General features: G+C 39.6%; 1 protein-coding gene across 2 annotated transcripts in view; it reads left to right on the top strand.

Moving 5' to 3' along the window:
• Positions 1-18,868, top strand: part of TAFA2 (TAFA chemokine like family member 2) — a 326,794-nt gene that overhangs the window by 262,743 nt on the left and 45,183 nt on the right. For both annotated transcript variants that reach the window (XR_012655887.1, XM_075066030.1), the window contains exons 3-4: positions 17,086-17,238; positions 18,280-18,404. Coding sequence is in view for 1 of the 2 variants with exons in the window: in XM_075066030.1 (XP_074922131.1) it covers positions 17,086-17,238; positions 18,280-18,404 (278 nt within the window). In the remaining variant the exon portion in view is untranslated. The remainder of the gene's footprint in view (positions 1-17,085; positions 17,239-18,279; positions 18,405-18,868) is intronic.

The raw sequence follows: 18,868 nt of genomic DNA, 5'->3' as shown, positions 1-18,868 counted from the left end.
GGCTCTCAGACTTTTGTATCCATTTCACACAGCAAGACTCTGAGTGTGACCCCTCCCTTATAAATTAAAAACACTTTTTAATATATTTAACACCATTATAAATGCTGGAGGCAAAGCAGGGTTTGGGGTGGACATTGAGAGCTTACAACCCTCCATGTAATAACCTTGCGATGCCCTGAGGGCCCCGTTCTTAGGTGGGACCTTTAGGTCCTCTCATAATAAACAACAATACGCAGGTTAAGAGTTTAAATTAAAAAATTCAAGACAAATTTCTGTGGTAAATTTTTTTTTTTTGGCTCCCAGCGGGAGCCACTTTTTAAATGTATAGTGACTACACATAGTATAAACACTTGAGTGATAATAAAAATGAAGATAGTTTTTAGCAGTCACTTCTGTTAGTGTGGGTGCACTGTTGCCATGCATGCTTTTCAAGCATTGACGCCTACCTGCACAGTTGATAAATTCAACATCTGCATGTCCAGGTGACAATGTATATATGCAAAACCTATGTGCTGCTACGCCCTGCAAGGTGCACAAGCAGGTGTTCATGCTCTAAAAGTGCACATACAAAAATGGAGACTGCATTGAATTTTCCTCTCCTGTGAAAATTTGGATCACAGTGTCTGAAATAATAAGCTAATTTTATATCTTGTCAGGACTTTCATGTTATTAATCATGCAACTGAAATGTGGTCACTAACCACAAAGAGAAATAACAACCTGTGAACCATACATGTTAACTTTTGTGAAGTGATTCTAGTTACTTCCAAATACTAGCTGGCACAGCTGGAAGCATAACTGCTAAGCACTGCAGTATTTTGACTGTTAAAGCAGTGGTAAACTCCTGAAGGCTGAAAATGCTGGCTCTCTTGTTGCATATTCCGTTTCTGATCCCCTTCCTTTTACTTTGTTTTACAATGCTCTACTACACCCTGCTAAAACTAGAGGATTTATGTTAAGATTATTCTCAAGATTTCACTGACTTGCAAGAACCATGAAGATCAGGTGCCCACCAGTTATGTGTACGTGACCAGACAAGGTACCTCATGAATGCTTTTTTGGCTACAGCTGCATTGTATCCCTTGCTGCTTTGCTTTTCCAGGTGGCTGGTGGAGTGGGAAAGGAGTCCTTCAAGATCTCTCTTCCCCCCGCTTCTCTCCTACAAAGGCATTGTGCTGTGACAACCTTCTCTGCAGCACTGAGGATAGATTATTCTTGGCTTACTTCAGAACTGTCAGCATGACAGACTGGGGAGAATTATTTAATACACATCTAATTCCTCCTGGCTTGGGAATTCAGGGCTAGAAGAGTAACAGTGTTTGTGGAGAGTCAGTAGGTAACTTGGAGGTAGCCACAGAGGTCATGGGTAATTTAACTACTGTCCTATAAAAGTTTGGTGTGCTCCAGAAAAGCGACATATGGTCCTATGGATGTATATAGGTGGAGAAATGTTCTAGTGTCATTTATGGAACCAAGTTAGGCACTGCAGAAATCTGGACTTTGCATATACATCATATGTAAGGGTTTGTTTGTTTAACCTGTTCTTGGCCTTCTGAAAGAGTTAAGTATTGATTTAATTTTCGAGTTATTTATATGTCCAAAGTCTTAAAAATAAAATGGAGATTATAAACTGATTCTGGTCTGAGTTTTGAGGTCTGAACATTGACCTTTTCACTAAAAACCCTGTGTCCTTAGATTGCAGAGTTCTAAAGGCCAATTTTTTAGCCACAGACACAGCAAAAATGCTTGCTGCAGAAATGGTGCACATCATATTCAAAACCTTTCGAGCTGTGCACAAATGGACATTTACTTGTACAATTTGAGAAACCGTGTGCCTAAATGCTTGTTTGCATGTGAAATAAACTGATCCACAAATTATTCATTGGTGTATACATGCTCATTGTGCCTGTGCATGAAAAATTGGCCATTAAAATTTTCTCTGTTCATTACATTTGCAATACTTCTCAACCACTGCACTGCACAGAAAATGATTTTAGATGTACTGAGATTGTTTGAATCTTTCTTTGCTGTCTCTGCTGTACTTATCGATCTCTACTATACTTGTCAGAGCAATTTACTGTCCACACATTTTATCTGTTGGGCTGAGAGAGACTGTGTTCTAGGTTTTTTTTAATTAACCTGGAATGCTAATGTCAAGAACCTCTGCATCTTATTGACACCATCATACTCTGTGTATTTGGATATGACTGGTGGCCTAGAACCACAAGCATATGGCTTCTTATAAGGAATGACTATGTCCAAAAGGAGCGTTGACCTGGCCTGGTCTCTTGAGTCCTTCTCACCTTGGATGGGTGGTAACTGCAATGTATGGGCCTCTATTGAGACAGTGATTAAAACAGGAAAGATTCAGCTCATGAGGGTTCTGAAAAAGAAGAGAAGATGCCGTCACTTCCAAAAAAGCAATCTACATATGAGGAGGCATTATTTATGCCTTATATTTTAATATGCATTTTTATGTGTGGTACATTTGAGAGGCTATCACTACCCCACAATTTTAATAAATCACATTTATACAATCCTGGTGACGCATATAATGTTTTCAGCTTCTATCAGAAGTATTGGGAGTGGTATTTATTGTTTCTAGCGAATTCCTCTATTAATTGGGGTTCCTTGTCAAAACGAGTGTCCTGTCTGGGAAGCCTGCTTCAAACACTTTAAAAGAAATCTGATCTGTAGAAGGAGACATCTGAAAATATTATCATTTGGAAATCCCCAAGCAAAATAATCCATGTTGGCATTGCCCTGTATGCTTCCCCCCTGCAAGGTTGAACTCTGTGTGTGTGCATTCCACTAATAGCCAGCTTGTTCCCTGTCCATTCAGGTTCATTTCTTAGACTCTGTCTAGATACTTATTGATTCATCATGCCCATGGCTTAGACACTTGCTACTTATATGGAATCAATAATGTAGAGGGAAGATTGTAGCAGGTAAGATCATTCTAAAAGAGGATTTCACAGGACTAGACATGTGCCTTGTTAGCTATTTTTTTTAAAGGCCTGAGTTAAGTTCCTCCCCTGACTCTGCACTTCAAAGAGTTTGCCTCAGGCTCTATAGAAAGAAGCTGAAACTTAAAATTAAGGTCTTTCTTTCAGTGGGTGAGCTGAGTCTTGGGACATTCTACAAAGTTTCTCCTGAGCATGAGAGATAATGCTGGTGGAGTCTGAAGTACTGTAGAGGATTCTTTGAAAGAGGAGGGTACGTGGTGAGAGGGTAAGACATGTATTGTAGTTTTCTTTAAAGCAGGTATGCTTATACATGCTTGTGTTTTGTGAGAGGTACACTTAGAGTCAAAGATAATCCCTGACATTCTAGTTTAGTTGACAGATTACAGAAAGAGAAAATGCATTACAGAGCTGTGAAATGGAATGTAAAAATGCATTGTAAAGGTAGAGACTCTTGTAAAACATTAGTTCAGGTAAACAGTTCTGCTGAGATAGTTAAAAAAAAAAAACAAAAACCCACACCACAACAAAGAAGTGAGTTAAAAGATTGGAAATGTAGAATTTGAGGGATTCAACAGCGGGAACGTAGATTATATTTTATCATATATACATGCACTGAAGGCAAAATTCTCCTTTCAAAGAACTCTCATTCTGTGTACGTGAGAGAGCATAATATCAAAGAAACATTTTGCAGCCTTAGAACAAAATTTTATAAGAATCATCTGAAATATGGAGCTTGAAGGTAGTAGTATTTTCATAAGTTCAATAAGACCTTATTAAGTGAATTATGTAGGTCATTAATAAAGCACAAAAGTTTTTCTGATAGCACATGCTCCATAAAATGGATTCAAGTTAAATCAGCTTAGTGGTGCCTTATTAAAGTTTTCAGCAGTTCAAGCAAGCGATGTTCAGGTCCATCCTTAAGAACCAAAATCATAATCATGAAATGATGACCTTGAGAGTTATCACCCTCTCTTTACTCTTCCTCTTTGAGGGGAAGATATTGAGAAAGTTGTGATGAGACATCTTTGGTGTCATGTAGAATTTTCAGGTTCCTTGATTCCTTTCAGTCTTGCTCTAGTTCTGCATGTGTCTGCACTAGTTACATTAGTTGAGGATCTTCTAGTAAAGAAGAAAGTTAAGGTGTCAATATTGGTTCTTACAGTTCTGTCAGTAGTATTTGATTCCATTGATCACAACGTTTTCTTGACCTATCTGTAGACCCTAGCTGAGATAAACAGTGTGTGTGGTTCTCTTCTGTCCTATCAAAAAGTTCCCAGAGAATTTTTTGGGTGTAATTACTCATCTACCCTTAGTGAATTCTTGTGTGGTGTTATTTAAATAAGGTCTGTAAGCATCACCATGCCTGTTTTACAGGCAGGGTAATTGAAGCATAGGAACACTAAGTGCCTTTCTTGCAGTCACAGAGTGAGTTAATGACACAGTTGGGAATAAAGCATAGGTCTGGTGACTCCCAACTATGTCAACACACCACAGCTTGCCTTACTAGATTTCAATTACTCTTGCCATTGTGGCACATGATATCTGCTGAGCTGCTTGACTCTGTACATGTAACCATGTGGGTACTGGAGGTAGGATGCTCTAAGTAGATCTTGATTCTGAAATTTGCCTCATCATCTGGTTCAGCAGCTCTTGAGTCTGTTGCATATAGTGGTGCAGTATAAGGCTCTTTTTCTCCAGCTTTTATTTGAGGTAGAGCTGGGTGCAGAATGGGCATTCCTTTTTAAGGGGAAGGAAAGTGGAGGAAGATCTTTTTGCTGACTCACAATTCAGAATTGTGTATTTTTGTCACAAGCCTTACACAGTACAGGTCACATTTATGAAATAAAAGAATAATAATAAAAAGTGTATCAGTATGGAATATTCATATTTCCCATAAATTGGGTAGACTATCATAGAAACCAGAAGTTACCTGCTGTAGTACACAAGACAAGATTTTTTTTTTTTAACTCTGTCAGATCCTGAAGGCTGCTCTGAGACATGTGCCCCTGCTTCTTGCTGAGTTGAGATTTCTGGCACATGGCCCATTAAGTCAGAGAGAGAGGAAGAGAATAAAAAGTCTTTATGCCAAGTGTCCCTTTTCAGTGCCTGAGAACTGGATTGGTTCTTTCCCCCCATGAAATTATATAATTAGTAATCTTGAACCTCTATCTGCTGGAATATCTGTTAATTTGCAGAATGTCTGCACACTTTATTGTATCATTTGCTGAAGAAGTCTGATAACATCGTAGGAAAGAATGGACATTCTACTTCCTGTAGTATTCACAAACTGCTCACATTATGTGCTCAGTTGTGCCTGTTCTGCACAGCCCATTCTTGTGAGTGATGTCAAGCTACAGTCCAGGGTTTCTCAAACTGGGGGTCACGATGCCTCAGATGGTCACAAGCTGTTAACCCTGTGCATGATGATGCTTGGGCTGTGGCTGTCGGCCCCAGGCATGGTTGACAGCTGGAGCCCCGCCATGTGCAGGGTTGAGATCTTGATCCCTGCCATGCGTGAGGCTGAGAGCCTGAGTCCCTCCAGCCCAATTCCATCCCCACCCCACTCTGTCTCTAGTCCCACTCCATCTCCAAAGAAAGGGTGCTAAAATAGAAATTTGCCCAGGGCGCCATTTTCCCTAAGGAGGGTCTTGAGACTGAGACAACATTAGCGGGCTTTGTTGTTCAGTAGCTGAGGAGCTACATTAAACTGCAGACCAATCAGATAACTGAGATCAGCAAAAAATAATAATTTAACAGTCTGACACACAGGCAGGAGCAGCACTGGAGGGCTTTGGGGGCCTATAGGTACCCCAAAATTTGCCATAGCCCCCCTGTAACCACCCTCCCAGCACAAAGGTCAAACATTATGCAGAAGTAAGAGTGGCATGGTATGGTATTGCCACCCTTACCTCTACAGTTCTGTGTCACTGCTGGTGGCAGCGCTGCCTTCGGAGCTGGGCACCTGGCCAGCAACTGCTGCTCTTTAGCCACCCAGCTCTGAAGGCAGCACCTGCTGGCAAGGGGGCATTAGTAAGTCAGCTGTGAAAAGTGATATTTGTATGTTTGTTAATATCACTTTTCACTGCCTCCTAGCTAGCTAGAAGTCTGCTGTGAAGTCTGCACTCGTAAATCTCCTATGAAAACATATTGAGAAAGTTTCTTTGTGCCCCCCCAATATTAAACAGTAACTATTAAAAAACCCTTTTCTGCTTATAACAAGAATTTGATAAATGTATAATGTATTTTAGTCTTAATTTAAAAGCTGTGAGAAAAGGTAAATTTTAAATAAGAGGGTTATAAATTTAGCATTTAAAATAGTGTTAAATATATAAAAATGTGTTTTTAATGTATAAAGGGGGGTCACACTCAGAGGGTTGCTCTAAAAAAGGGGTCGCCAATACAAAAAGTTTGAGAGCCGCTGAGCTACACCAGCCGAGTGGATGTGCAGGAGACATTCTGCCTACCAGAAGCAAAATATCACGTTAAGCTCAGCTCCACTCTTGATACACAGGAGAGCACACAAACTGCTACATGCTTTTAAAGGGTGCAGTGCCGGCCTCACATGGTTGATCAGCTCTGCTGGCTAGCCCCAGCGGAGGAACAGCAACATGGTTCCACCTGTTCCCACCCCACATCTTCTTTGGGGCATTTCTGCCACTCTTGGCTGCAACTGATTAGCAGTCCTGAATTCTCCCAAGCTCAGCAGAGGCAATTCTAGCTGGTCTTCAGAGCTGGGCAAATGTAGAAAGGTTCCTTCCTCTCTTCCTGCTCCTGTGTGTGCCTCTGATAAGACTAAATTATCACTAACGCTCTTCCCCAAAACCCTTGTCCCAAAGCTGTATGTAGTTTCATGGGCCCAGCCAACATGCAATTTTCTAACTGAAAGTAATGCCTCAAAAGGAGGGAGTGGAAACACTCATTCAGGATAGTTTTAGGATGAATTATTTTTGTATTCCTGTTAAGGTTTTTTCCCCACTTTGAACTTTAGAGTACAAAAAGCGGGGACCTGCATGAACACTTCTAAGCTTAATTACTAGCTTAGATTTGGTACACTGCCACCAGCCAGAATTTAGTGTCTGGCACACTTTCTGTTCCCCCAAAACCTTCCCTGGGGAACACAGATCCAAACCCCTTGGATCTTAAAACAAGGAGAAATTAACCATCCTCCCTCTTTTCCCCCCAGACTTCCCCTCCGTGCGTTGCCTTGAGAGGCTTCACACTGATCCAAACTCCTTGGATCTTAAAACAAGGAGGAATTAATCATCCCGCCTCCTTTCCCCCCACCAATCCCTGGTGAGTTCAGACCCAATCCCCTTGGATCTTAAAACAAGGAAAATTAGTTAGATTTTTAAAAAGAAAGCTTTTAATTAAAGAAAGAAAAGGTAAAAATTATCTCAGTAAAATCAGGATGGAAAATGCTTTACAGGGTACTCAGATTTATATAGACCAGAGGAAACCCCTCTAGCCTCAGGTTTAGAGTTACAGGAAACAGAGGTAAAAATCCTTCCAGCAAAAAGAAACATTTATAAGTTGAGAAAACAAACATAAGACTAATTCGCCTTGCCTGGCTATTACTTACAGTTTTGAAACATGAGAGACTGATTCAGAAAGATTGGGAGAGCCTGGGTGTACGTCTGGTCCCTCTTAGTCCCAAGAGCGAAAAACGAGCAAAACAAAAAGCACAAACAAAGACTTCCCTCCACCAAGATTTGAAAGTATCTTGTCCCCCTATTGGTCCTCTGGTCAGGTGTCAGCCAAGCTTACTGAACTTCTTAACCCTTTACTGGTAAAAGAGACATTAATCCTTAACCATCTGTTTGACACCTGTATCTGCAATTATAGCTTTGCTAGTGAATCCTCATCTGTGACACAGCCATAAAAATGTGTTGACTTTTGGGAGAGAGAAGATTGGCTCAGCAATGCCAAAGGACTGATTGAATAAAATTAGCCTCAATAAGTCTAGGAGGATAAAGTCAGATGGCTCAGAACTCGCCGGGTCTAAGAGATTCTACATGAAGTACTCCATCTGTGGTTTTATGTTAGGTAAAGATTATGTGCCCAGCTGGGGCCAAGCCAGTTTGCTGTGTTCTTCCAGTAAGTCTTTTTCTCAGTCAACTGAGAATGTAATCCTGCTTTCCATTTCAGAACCCAGCCGGTGCCTTGGGAATATCTGAGGCTTGATTTCACTGGATTATTGTGAGCTGATTTCAAGAGAATTCTTATATCATAGTTTTTTTGATGTTTTTCCCAAGGGGGCAAAAGTCTTTCCACACAGATGGCTATAACTGGTGGCTGGCAGTCAACCGACGGATGAAATTTTCCTCTGGCACCATGCAGTAAAGCATGCTTGGCCATGTGATTATGGCAAACCATTCTTTAGCTTTTGTTTTTAAAAGGCTACCAGGGATGCTGTCAGCACAGTGTCATGTGAACCTCTGCTTATCATCCTTTGTCTAACTGGACTAAGTAGGTTAATTGCATGGTAGAGGTAGCTCGCCAAGTGTAGCTGGGTTAATATCTATAGGATAAACACTTACCAAGAATTACTCCTTTGAGTTTTCAAATGGCTTTCTGTGGAAGCACTATGCTTCATCCAAGAAGCCTAGTAGGGCTGCTGTTTGAGATATGCAGGGTCCAATGTGTACAAATTACCTGCTTTTGCTGTTGGGTGGCAATAAAACAAACCCTATCTGAATAGTCAAACAAATATCTGCTCCTTTATTTGTTTTAAAGATTCAAGTGAATAAACTGATTAGTTCAAAACCTGTCCTATAATATTAGACCATACAAGAAAAAAGGGATCCTAGAGGAAACTTAAAAACAGTGCTGTACATTTAAGCCAGTTAAAAGGAAGTGTTTCTTTACACAACATATTCTACTTTGCGTGTGCATGGACTTTGCTGCTGCGTGAAGTTTTTGAGACAAATAGTGTTGCAGGACTTGAAAACTGCCTTTCCATAACCCTTGCATCTATATAAGTTTAGGATAATGTTAAATGTATAAGTAGACTTGGCGAGCTGGTCAATCTACCAGTCAGATAATATCAACTGACTGCCTATTTGACCATGATCAGATGCCAAATATTCTAGCGAGAATGCTCTGATGTAAGTGGCACCTACCTTTTTTGTTGCATCATGTTGCCATTCTTTCATTTTTTAGAACTTAATCACCTTTCACACTTTTCTGAGTAAAAATAACTCAATTCAGTAACTTTTTTGTAATTGGGTATACACATCTGTCAAAGGTGAAGCCTGTTGGAGATGATAAAGTCTTACTCTTTGTTACAGTTCTAATAAATTAGTACTTTGAAATATTTGACAATTTTTGACTTTGTTTGACCAATATTTGAGAGGCAAAATGACAAGTTGTTTTTGAACTGGTCAAATGTCCAACCCTAGAATAAGCTTTCATATGCCAGAGAGTGAGATGAGTTTATAAGGGGACTGAGGGTATATGAACAGAAAGGAATTTCCCACATCATGCATTTAGAGTTTTTTTTTTTTTTTTTTTTTTAGCATAATCTATATATGGAGTGGCACATCGAGCTACAGTGGACCATTTGATTTGGTATCCACAATTTTTCTCTTTCCACTTCTTACAGAATATTTAGAATGCGCCCTCTTATAGCTATTGATTTATGAGCCTGTGCATAAACCTTCCCAGTGTAAGCTTTTTCCTTGGCTAGTCAGTGTAGATTTCTTAGCCTATTGCTTCGTGGTGGCATGATCTGTTAGAAAAAGTTTTGCTAACGCTTACATTAACATTCTCTCTTTCTACACTCCTTGCTTATTGTTTCCTTCAGAGTTCATTAAATAATAAGGGTTCAATCATCAGCTATGTGAGAATGAACTCGGCACAAATAAAGGAAGAGGAAAAAGTTGAGATGACTGTTTGGCATCTTTATACCATCTTCTTCCCCAATACTGGGACTGCCCAAGGGCCATTTTTCCCCCTCCAGTCTAACTTAAAGCTGCCTCAGTTATACCAGCTTGTAATGAACCCTAGTGGCCAACGACACTGGACAGGGCTTACCAAAGTGCAGTGCAGTCCTCGGCCAACCCCGTTTCTTTCTTCCCATCACTGGTATTCTCCTACACTTGCCAAGGGAGATATTTCCCTGCACTTTGTGAACACTACTCACAGTCACAAAATAGTGCATGGAGAATGGGACTATGTCCATGACCCTCTCCCCAGACACCAAAACTTGACTAGCCTCCCTCATTATGTTCACAAGTGAGCAGCCCTCCAATTGTGGTTGCCCCCATGTATTCCAGGGCTGGGAATGGGCTCCCCGGTCCCTCTCTGTCTTCTGGCATTTCCATGCAAGGCTACTATAACTGGCACAAGATGTATTCTAGATATTGGAAAATAATGACAAGATACTAGACTCTGAAAAGTGAGAAAAGTTACTTCACCGAGAAATATACATGTACATTTCATACACGTGATTGTAGCTATGAATTACCTGATATGCTGAATTCCTGTATATGACATAAATGAAGGCCTCTGAAGGAAGGATCTAGTCTATAGAGTGAATAACACATCTGTGGGAAACACATCTAAAGAGCTGTTTAAGTGGTAGTATGCGAAGAGTGCAAAGGGCAGGATGAAATTATGTTATATGGCAGTTCCATTGTGCTACTCCTGTGATCTGGAAAATGATGCAGCATGAGTACTGTAACTATTGCCTCATGAGACACAGCGCTACCATGATATGCCTCACTGTCACCAACTTGAGGACATGGAATCCCAGGTTGCCTCACATGGGATAAACATAAACTGAGGCCTGAATATGGCCCAGCTTTTTGCAGTCATCTCTCCTAGACACTGAATCATCTAAGTCCCTGGTAGTGCAGTTGTGAGAGAGATTGTCCCAGTGGTAATCTAAAGCTCCACATGTTTTCCATAGCAATATAATGGCTAATTTCTGTCCTTAAGGGTTTGTAGAGGTGCGGACTCACTGCTGCGGTGCCTCCTGCTGGTGACTTCCGGGAGTTAGCTCATTCCAGCTCCGGAGCGCCCTCTGCAGGCCAGTGATCTGCCTGTCCTCTGGCCCCATGTCCCTCCCGACCCTAGTGCCCTTTTACTGGGGTGCTGCCCCTGGCAGTAACCCCTCACTCTTAGGGTCTCCCCTCCCGGGGAATTCCCAGCACTATTCCCACCATCGCCTCAGTATAAGGCTACTGCCAGTCATCATCTAGCCCCACGCCTGGGGCAATTGCAGTATCAGCCTACTCATCACTGGCAAGGTTGGGTTTGGACCTGCTGCCTTGGCCTACCCCTGGGCTGCCCTCTGCAACCCCAGTACCCCTTGGCCTTCTGCTAGGCCACAGCCTGGGGCTTTCCAGGCTGGAGTTCCCCACTCATTGCCTTTCCCCAGCCCTGCTCCACTCAGGTACCCGGTCTCTAGCTCTCTGCAGCCAGGCCCTTCTCTCTCTGTGTGTCTGCCCCTGGCTTCCCTGCCTTTATAGGGCCAGCTGAGGCCTGATTAGGGTGTGGCCCAGCTGTGGCTGCTTCCCCAATCAGCCTAGTTGCTTTCCCCTGCCACAGCCCTCTCCCAGGGCTGTCTTTAAACCCTTCCAGGCAGGAGTGGGGGGCTACCCCGCTACAGGCCTGATTCAAAACACAATGACACCAATGAGAGACTTTCCATTGATTTCAGGGGGCGTTGGATCAGGCCCTTAATGGGTTATCTTCATTAAAGCTGACTTTAATATAAGTAAATCATTGCTTATACAGATTTCATTAATCAAACACAAAACTCGCCTTTGCTATATTGGGTAGACATAACACAAAGATGTTGAAATTAACCACATAAAATAATTATTCTGTATTTTTCTTTTTTGCAAATCTTTATTTGGCCTTCAACAGAAAAAAGCTAATTTGGAAAACCTGTCTCAGCCACAGATTTATATTTCATTTTACAGTGTACTCTTGCAGCTACTAGCATTTGTTAAGATAGCCTTTAAAAACTATGCAACCGGGACTTCCGCCCTAATTTTGCAGACATATTCGTATCCTTCCCATCTAGAGTGACACAGCGAGACTGACATGACATATTGAAATTGCTGAAGTGTAGAGGAAAGATAACCTACATTTGCTTTCCATGTCAATCAGCATGAACAAAGCAAACATTCTCCATGTAAAAAACACCAGTGCTTTCTCTGGTCACTTAATAATATGCTGATTTAGGGGTAGAACTGGAAGACGTTTTAGTCAAACTACTAATTTTGTTTTATTTTTTTCTTCTATCATTAAAAAGTGACTTCTTTAGACATTACCAGGGCAGAATTTTGAATAATCACTCATTATAACTCATGTAAGAATGTGGCAGAGTGGCAACCAGCTGAATTTAGTATGGGACTGCTTTCACAGTTGTCCCATTTTAGTCCTTACTGTAACTACTCCTGTTGATGAGGAATATTTGCATGAATAAAGACTGCTCACATGACTAAAGGTTTGAAGGACAGGACCACTACATTTATTTTGTATAAGATGTCTTGTCCATTATGCCAGAGAAAACTGGGAGGCAGTTCTTTCAGCTAAGGGTCTGATTCTGCAATGAGCCTGTAAAAATGTATACACCTCAATAGGACTACTCACAGTGCATTGAGTTAAGCATGCATGTAATTCTTTGCCAGATGTGGGTTTAAGATTAAGTCTTTGAGATAGGGTTTAAGATTTTAAGGTCTATTACTCTGTGTTTGTACAGCATGTAGCAGAATAGGGCCCAGACTTCATTGGGATCTTTAGATACTACTGTAGTACAAAGTAATACAAAGAATATTGAAGAGTGGAGTTTACCTGAGCCCCACCCTCATGCACAATTTTAGTGACTTGCATATAATATATTCATGTCTGTTAAAGCAAAGTACTAATCTCATGCATCAAAACACCCAAAAAAGCTAAACAAATTTTGCTACCAGATGCATGTGTGTGAATCCCATTGAAATCATATTAATCTGAGGGTAGAGTCTAACACTTGGGACTAAGTATATTTTTAAACTAAATAACTGGTTTTAATGTATAAGATGGAATGTATAGCATGTATAGATTAGAGAGGTTTTCTTGTTGAATTTAAAAGCATTCTTTAATATTATACATATTAAGGGATAATAACTACCTAGCCTTAATTTCTTCATTAGTATAACTGGTAACACATTAAATTTCAGGGTACAAATTCTGTGTAAATACTCCTTTATGTGATAACTGCAGACCATTTAACTCCATGAAAACTACCATAAAGTGGCAGATTAATTACAGCTCATGCCATTACAGGGTAATGACATGATTATTTCTCTTTTCTAAATGCACTCTAAGGTTGCATAATATCTTCTGGAACTATTATGTGTAATTTATTAATAGCACTTTGTTGTATGTACACAAATACTTTCAGGCCTGATTCAGCAAACCTTACTCACATGTGTAGTCTCACTAATTTTAATAGAACTAGATGTGAATAGGGTGACTAGAGAGCAAGTGTGAAAAATCGGGATGGGGGTGGACGGTAATACGTTTCTATGCAAGAAAAAGCCCCCAAAATTGGGACTGTCCTTATAAAATCAGAACATCTGGTCACCCTGCATGTGAATAAAGATTGCTTATTTTAGTAAACGTTGCAGGATTGAGTCCATAAGGTGTATTTTTGAATAATTAATTTCTGTACAATTCCGGAAAGGACATTGTTTCACAAATATTTTCTGTAAAGCAAGCCGGACACTTTGAAGAAGAAACAAACCAAAAATGGGACTCTCATAAACTACTATCTCAGTTCGGAATGGTTCAACGGTTTAATGAGGTTAATTTGTATTAGGTTGAGGGAAATCCTTTATCTACTGTATAGAGGCTTTCGTTTCACATGAATGTGACAGATATTGTACTTACTGCACTGGAACTTAATTATTTGATAGCACAAGGAACAGAAATTCCCCCATTTCCTCTCTAGGAACATTCACGGTATACTTTAGATGGTAAATAGAAACTAGAGGATAGTTGCCCTAGATTTTTAATGTGTTGAAGAGGCAGAGTAGCCTTTTTCTGGAAAGTTTTATTTTTCTACCTCCAAAAATGGAAACAGTTTTACTAAACGGTCTCTGAAATGCTATAATTGTCATTTGGTTATTTTTTGCTCTAATCTGGTCTTCACATATCACAGCATCTTTTGACATGCTTTTCTTTGCTATTCACAAATGTAAATGATGGTTTCATTTAATTAGATTACTTTGGCATAAACGCCTTGGAAAATGCTCCATTTTCTCTCTGACTACAAAGTAAAAAAATTAGCTGTCTTGAAAAGTTTTTGTTTCAGCAGTTATTTTTTTCCTCAAAGCATTATACAACAACCTAAATCCACTAACTAGCTTGCATTTAAGATGACTATTTGTGCATGTAGGTGATGTTTTATTTCTGCTTAGAAGGTGTAATATGGAATCTCTAGAGAGCCAGTCAAGGAGTATAAAACGGTTAAACAGGAGAGCATAGAAGCAAACAAAATTTCAGAATCAATGAGACAAATCAGAATACAAATAAGGACTGAAATCTAATAGAGAGAAAAATAAGCAGGAACAAATTAACAACCTGACACTAAATTTACTTTCTTTTATAGCTTCAGTGTCAGGTTTGTTATATGACTCTGATGTCACCTCAGTTAATTGAATTTGTGTTAGTGTGTGTGTGGGTTTGAAATGCATAATTGCCCATTATAATAAAAATGAATGTAACTTTTCAGAACAGGTATGTGTGTCTGTTCTATGTTCATGCTACCTATTATATATAAGAAATATAGTGTATAAGTAATTTATTTTACTGTATATACAAGTAAAGATGCTCTGTTTTCTATCAAACATACAAAAGATTAGTTGAGAAAAATGTATGTAATTCTTTGAGTCAACATGTTAACATGCAATGTTAACCCATGTAAAATAATTTTCACTGTGATTACTTTGTACCAATGGGCCTAAAAATATCTGCTTAAAAAATCTCATGGGTATTGGGATAACATACCTCACTAACTTCCTACAAAAGTTCAGGTAGATAGCATGAGCAGCATCCCTCTTTCTCAATTTTATTAGCAATAGTTAAAGCTTTTAAAACATAGAAAAACATTTACTCGTTCAATTTTTCAAAAGGTGGAACCTCTTTTGAATTTATCACCTGATATGTCACCTTTCATAATCTGTGTGGCTGTGGTTTGATCAGTCACATTGCGCTATATCATTTCAGCTGTAACACTGTACAACCTGACTCTGTACAATGTGATGCTAAAACTGAAATGTGTAGAGAGTAATTACAATGATCACAAGCTATTTGACTGGCTTTGTTCTAATGAAAAATATGTCATAGCTTGAATATAATGTTCTAAGCAGTAGCTTCCATTTTGGTAACTAAGAGCCAGACTGTAGGCTACCCCTCTATGGCTGTGCATCGACAAGGGTGGCAATTAAGTGGTTGCACAGTTTACAATAGCTGTCCTTGCACTCTTGGGAGGGGAGGAATTTGCTTGTTCCTGCTCCCTGTTCTTTCAAGAAGAAAGACTCTGAAAAGGGGTCAAAGAAGAAGTGTGGTTACGGACCTGCTTTCGCTTCTCTCCACCATTGCTCCAGAGAGTGGAATCGGCTCACTGAGGAGAGCATCTGCTTTGTCTTTATGGGTAGTACAATCTCTTTAGTGTTCACCTTGGGTTACTGTGGCTTGGCAATGGCCCTAAGTTAAGGGCGGAAGCTTAAATTCATAGTCTAGTTTTAAGAATATAGGCTGCTGGCCAGAGAGGGCAGCGTGCTTTAGAACGGTTATAGGTTCCCCATACACTGTAGCATGTGAAGAAAAAGCAAAGTCAAAGCTGCTTGTAAAAGGGCCCAGTCCTACATGGCAAGTCTCCCATTAGAGCCCCAAGTTTTGTATTTGTTTGCTTTGCCAATTCAGGTCACCTTCTGCCAACATACCAACTTTTGGAATTTGGGTAGGAAGGGGATGACAGAGTCCGTATTCTTGATAAAATTGCATAAAATATTTTGCACTTGCTACTTCTCCGGTGCCCCCTCCATGTGATTCAAATAGAGCTATCCATGGCTGGGGCAGTGTAGACCTGAGGAAAGGAATATTTTCTAGCAGTCTCCTCAAGGTAACATCTCACAATCTCATTTGGGTACAATATAAGTCCTGTGTATAGACAGTGACTCTCTGGTGCTTTCACAGTGGTTTTATGATCTGTCGGTGATCTTCCCTACAATTTCTAGCAGCCACTGGTTCAGCTTGCAGTCTCAGCAAGCTATGATGAAATGAAAATGATGCAATAATTAGTTACTATACCTTAAATAGTTAACCTTTCCTCCAGGCAGATCTTCTCCTGGGACGGCCCTAGCCTCAGAGCTGAAGTAGTTCCTGTGTCTGGTTAGCTGATCCTGAAATGAGAGAATGGATAGTGTGTCCAAGTAGTCATTGATCCACTGCTCCCCAACCCTGCTTTGCACTGTGAAGCAGGGAGCTCCATGACATGATGGAGGATCATATTCCATCCGTAGGGTTCCCAAATCCTGCCACATCTTCTTAGTGGAGCTGTACTAGTTGACTAATTAAATGAAAAAAAACAAAAAACAAAGAAAAAACGGGACATTTCAAGTGTCTTAAAGGAAGATCCTGGGACATCATATAAAAAACTGGATCTGTCTGGGGACATGTGGTCATCTTACATTTATAATGTATGCATTCCAAAGTATATATTCATGCGGCTATTTTAATGTTGAAGCACTTTTTTTTCTGAGTGTTACCCTAAGAAAATATATTATATTATTAGGTTTATATGGAGATGCAGGTGCCTATGTTATTCTGAAAAATCTATATTTATTTTCTATGATGACTTTTCAGTGCCTCTACATTTTGTTCCACTGAAATGGTGCAATGTGCATTCTTCTCCAATTGTTCTTATTTCCTGTCCGAGATAGTTATGCTGTGTTTAGAAAAGAAATCAGCTTTGCACTACAGAGTTGGTGTTATCCTAACTGTGTGTATTGCAGATCCCTTTATAGAACTAAATGTAACATATTTTTAATAAAAACAAATGCTGTACCATGCTACCGAGCAATGTTATCACCATCATCACCTTCTTCTTTTTGTTTGCACAGCTCACCATGTTAAAACTGGAACCTGTGAGGTGGTGGCTCTTCACAGATGTTGTAATAAGAACAAGATAGAAGAAAGGTCACAGACAGTCAAGTGCTCCTGCTTTCCTGGGCAGGTAGCAGGTACCACCCGAGCAGCTCCTTCTTGTGTTGATGGTGCGACGACTTCTCTTACTTCATTTTCTTGTATTTTTGCTAGTGGGTTCTGTAACGTTTAGTGTCAAAACTAGGGATATTTCTTTTAAACCGAGCAGTGTTTAAAAGTGTTAGAAAGGATTCCGAGGTTTGAAGGGCGGCTCCAAGATAAATGGGAGAGGATAAGAAAAATGAATTATTTGCTATTACTTTATGGAAACACTATGTGAAATCATTAGATGACAGTGAAACAGACCTCTTGAGAATCAAAATGTGATCTAAATAACAGAGTGCTCTTAGTGTTGTATCAAGTTAATTTAATTAAAAAGTGTTTATGCATAAGTTACATCAGCATATTATTTTCATATGCTGCAGTCTCATACTTTATTTATCTGTTACTTTGCCACAAATCAAGGAAAAACAAACAAGCAGAGAACAGTTTGCTTGTTTTTAGGCTTTTTAGACCAATGTTGTTTTTGCTATCCATAGTGCGATCTTAGTATTGCAAACAAAACTGGCATAAAATAGGTTTTATTTGGGAAAATATTGGCTCAATTTGCACTACTCTGTCTCTGAAAAAGGATGAATTTACATGAATTATCTTTTCTGTGTTTGCTGTCATAGAAGCTGTAAGTATGTTATCTTCCAGGAATACATTTAATCTTACCTTGAAAGTGCAGAACTTCAAACACAATACATTAACTCAAAAGAAGAGATTATGCCAAAAACTTAGACATCTGACCAGGAAAAAAGAATTGGTGATTGAAAAGGATTGCTGTGAAATTTGTTCTTGAAGCAAAATAAATTTAAACAAATGTAACAAACGTAAAAACAAAATAGTAATAACTAATAATTAAGAAGAGATGCTGGTGCCAAATTCATGCAGTGCCCTTTACAAATAGTCTTATTTATTTAGGAAGATTCTGACTTGCAGTGTAGCTGTTGTTCAATATACTTTTTTCTAAAAATGTCGTGGAGAATAAAATTGATGCTACCAAATAATGGGGATGTAAAGTGGCCATTTACTGAACGTGTAAATGTGTATGTTTTCTCCTCTCATAGCTTCAATAGTGGAACAGAAATGGTGGTGCCACATGCAACCATGTCTTGAAGGGGAGGAATGTAAAGTTCTTCCAGATCGGAAAGGATGGAGCTGTTCCTCTGGAAATAAAGTGAAAACAACTAGGGTAGGTATAGTACCAGCATCACTTGTTATCAACAGAAAACTAACACACAGGCCCTAAGTAAACACTCAAAAGAAAAGAGCATAGAAGAGTAATGAGCTGTGGGTAGAGTGTTTTATTGAGGTTGGATTTCCTGACTCTGTACGCTTCTATAAGCATACTTTGCAGTTGATTGATCATAGCGTGCACTGTTCCTGTCATTTTCAGGTTGGGCATTGCAGGGAAGAGAATAACCCCCCTTTTCAGCTGCTGCTGCTAATAATTTATATTTTATTTGGTCTGTTTGTCTCTCTATGACTGGTTGCAAAAAAAAAAAAAGCACACCCTGCAAATCTCCTTGCAGTGTTCCAAATCAGTGTTCCAAATCCTATTGATTTGCAAGGTATAAAATAAATGCACTTTTGTCAATTGCTTGGAATTATCATATTTCTACTGTGGCAAATTGCCGGTACTGTTCTCTGGGTCTC

The sequence above is a fragment of the Chelonoidis abingdonii genome, chromosome 1 (assembly GCF_003597395.2).
Source record: "Chelonoidis abingdonii isolate Lonesome George chromosome 1, CheloAbing_2.0, whole genome shotgun sequence".
NCBI classification, from domain to species: Eukaryota; Metazoa; Chordata; order Testudines; family Testudinidae; genus Chelonoidis; species Chelonoidis abingdonii.
Note: the sequence above shows the minus strand (reverse complement) of the source record. Positions and strands in the feature narration are given on the sequence as shown.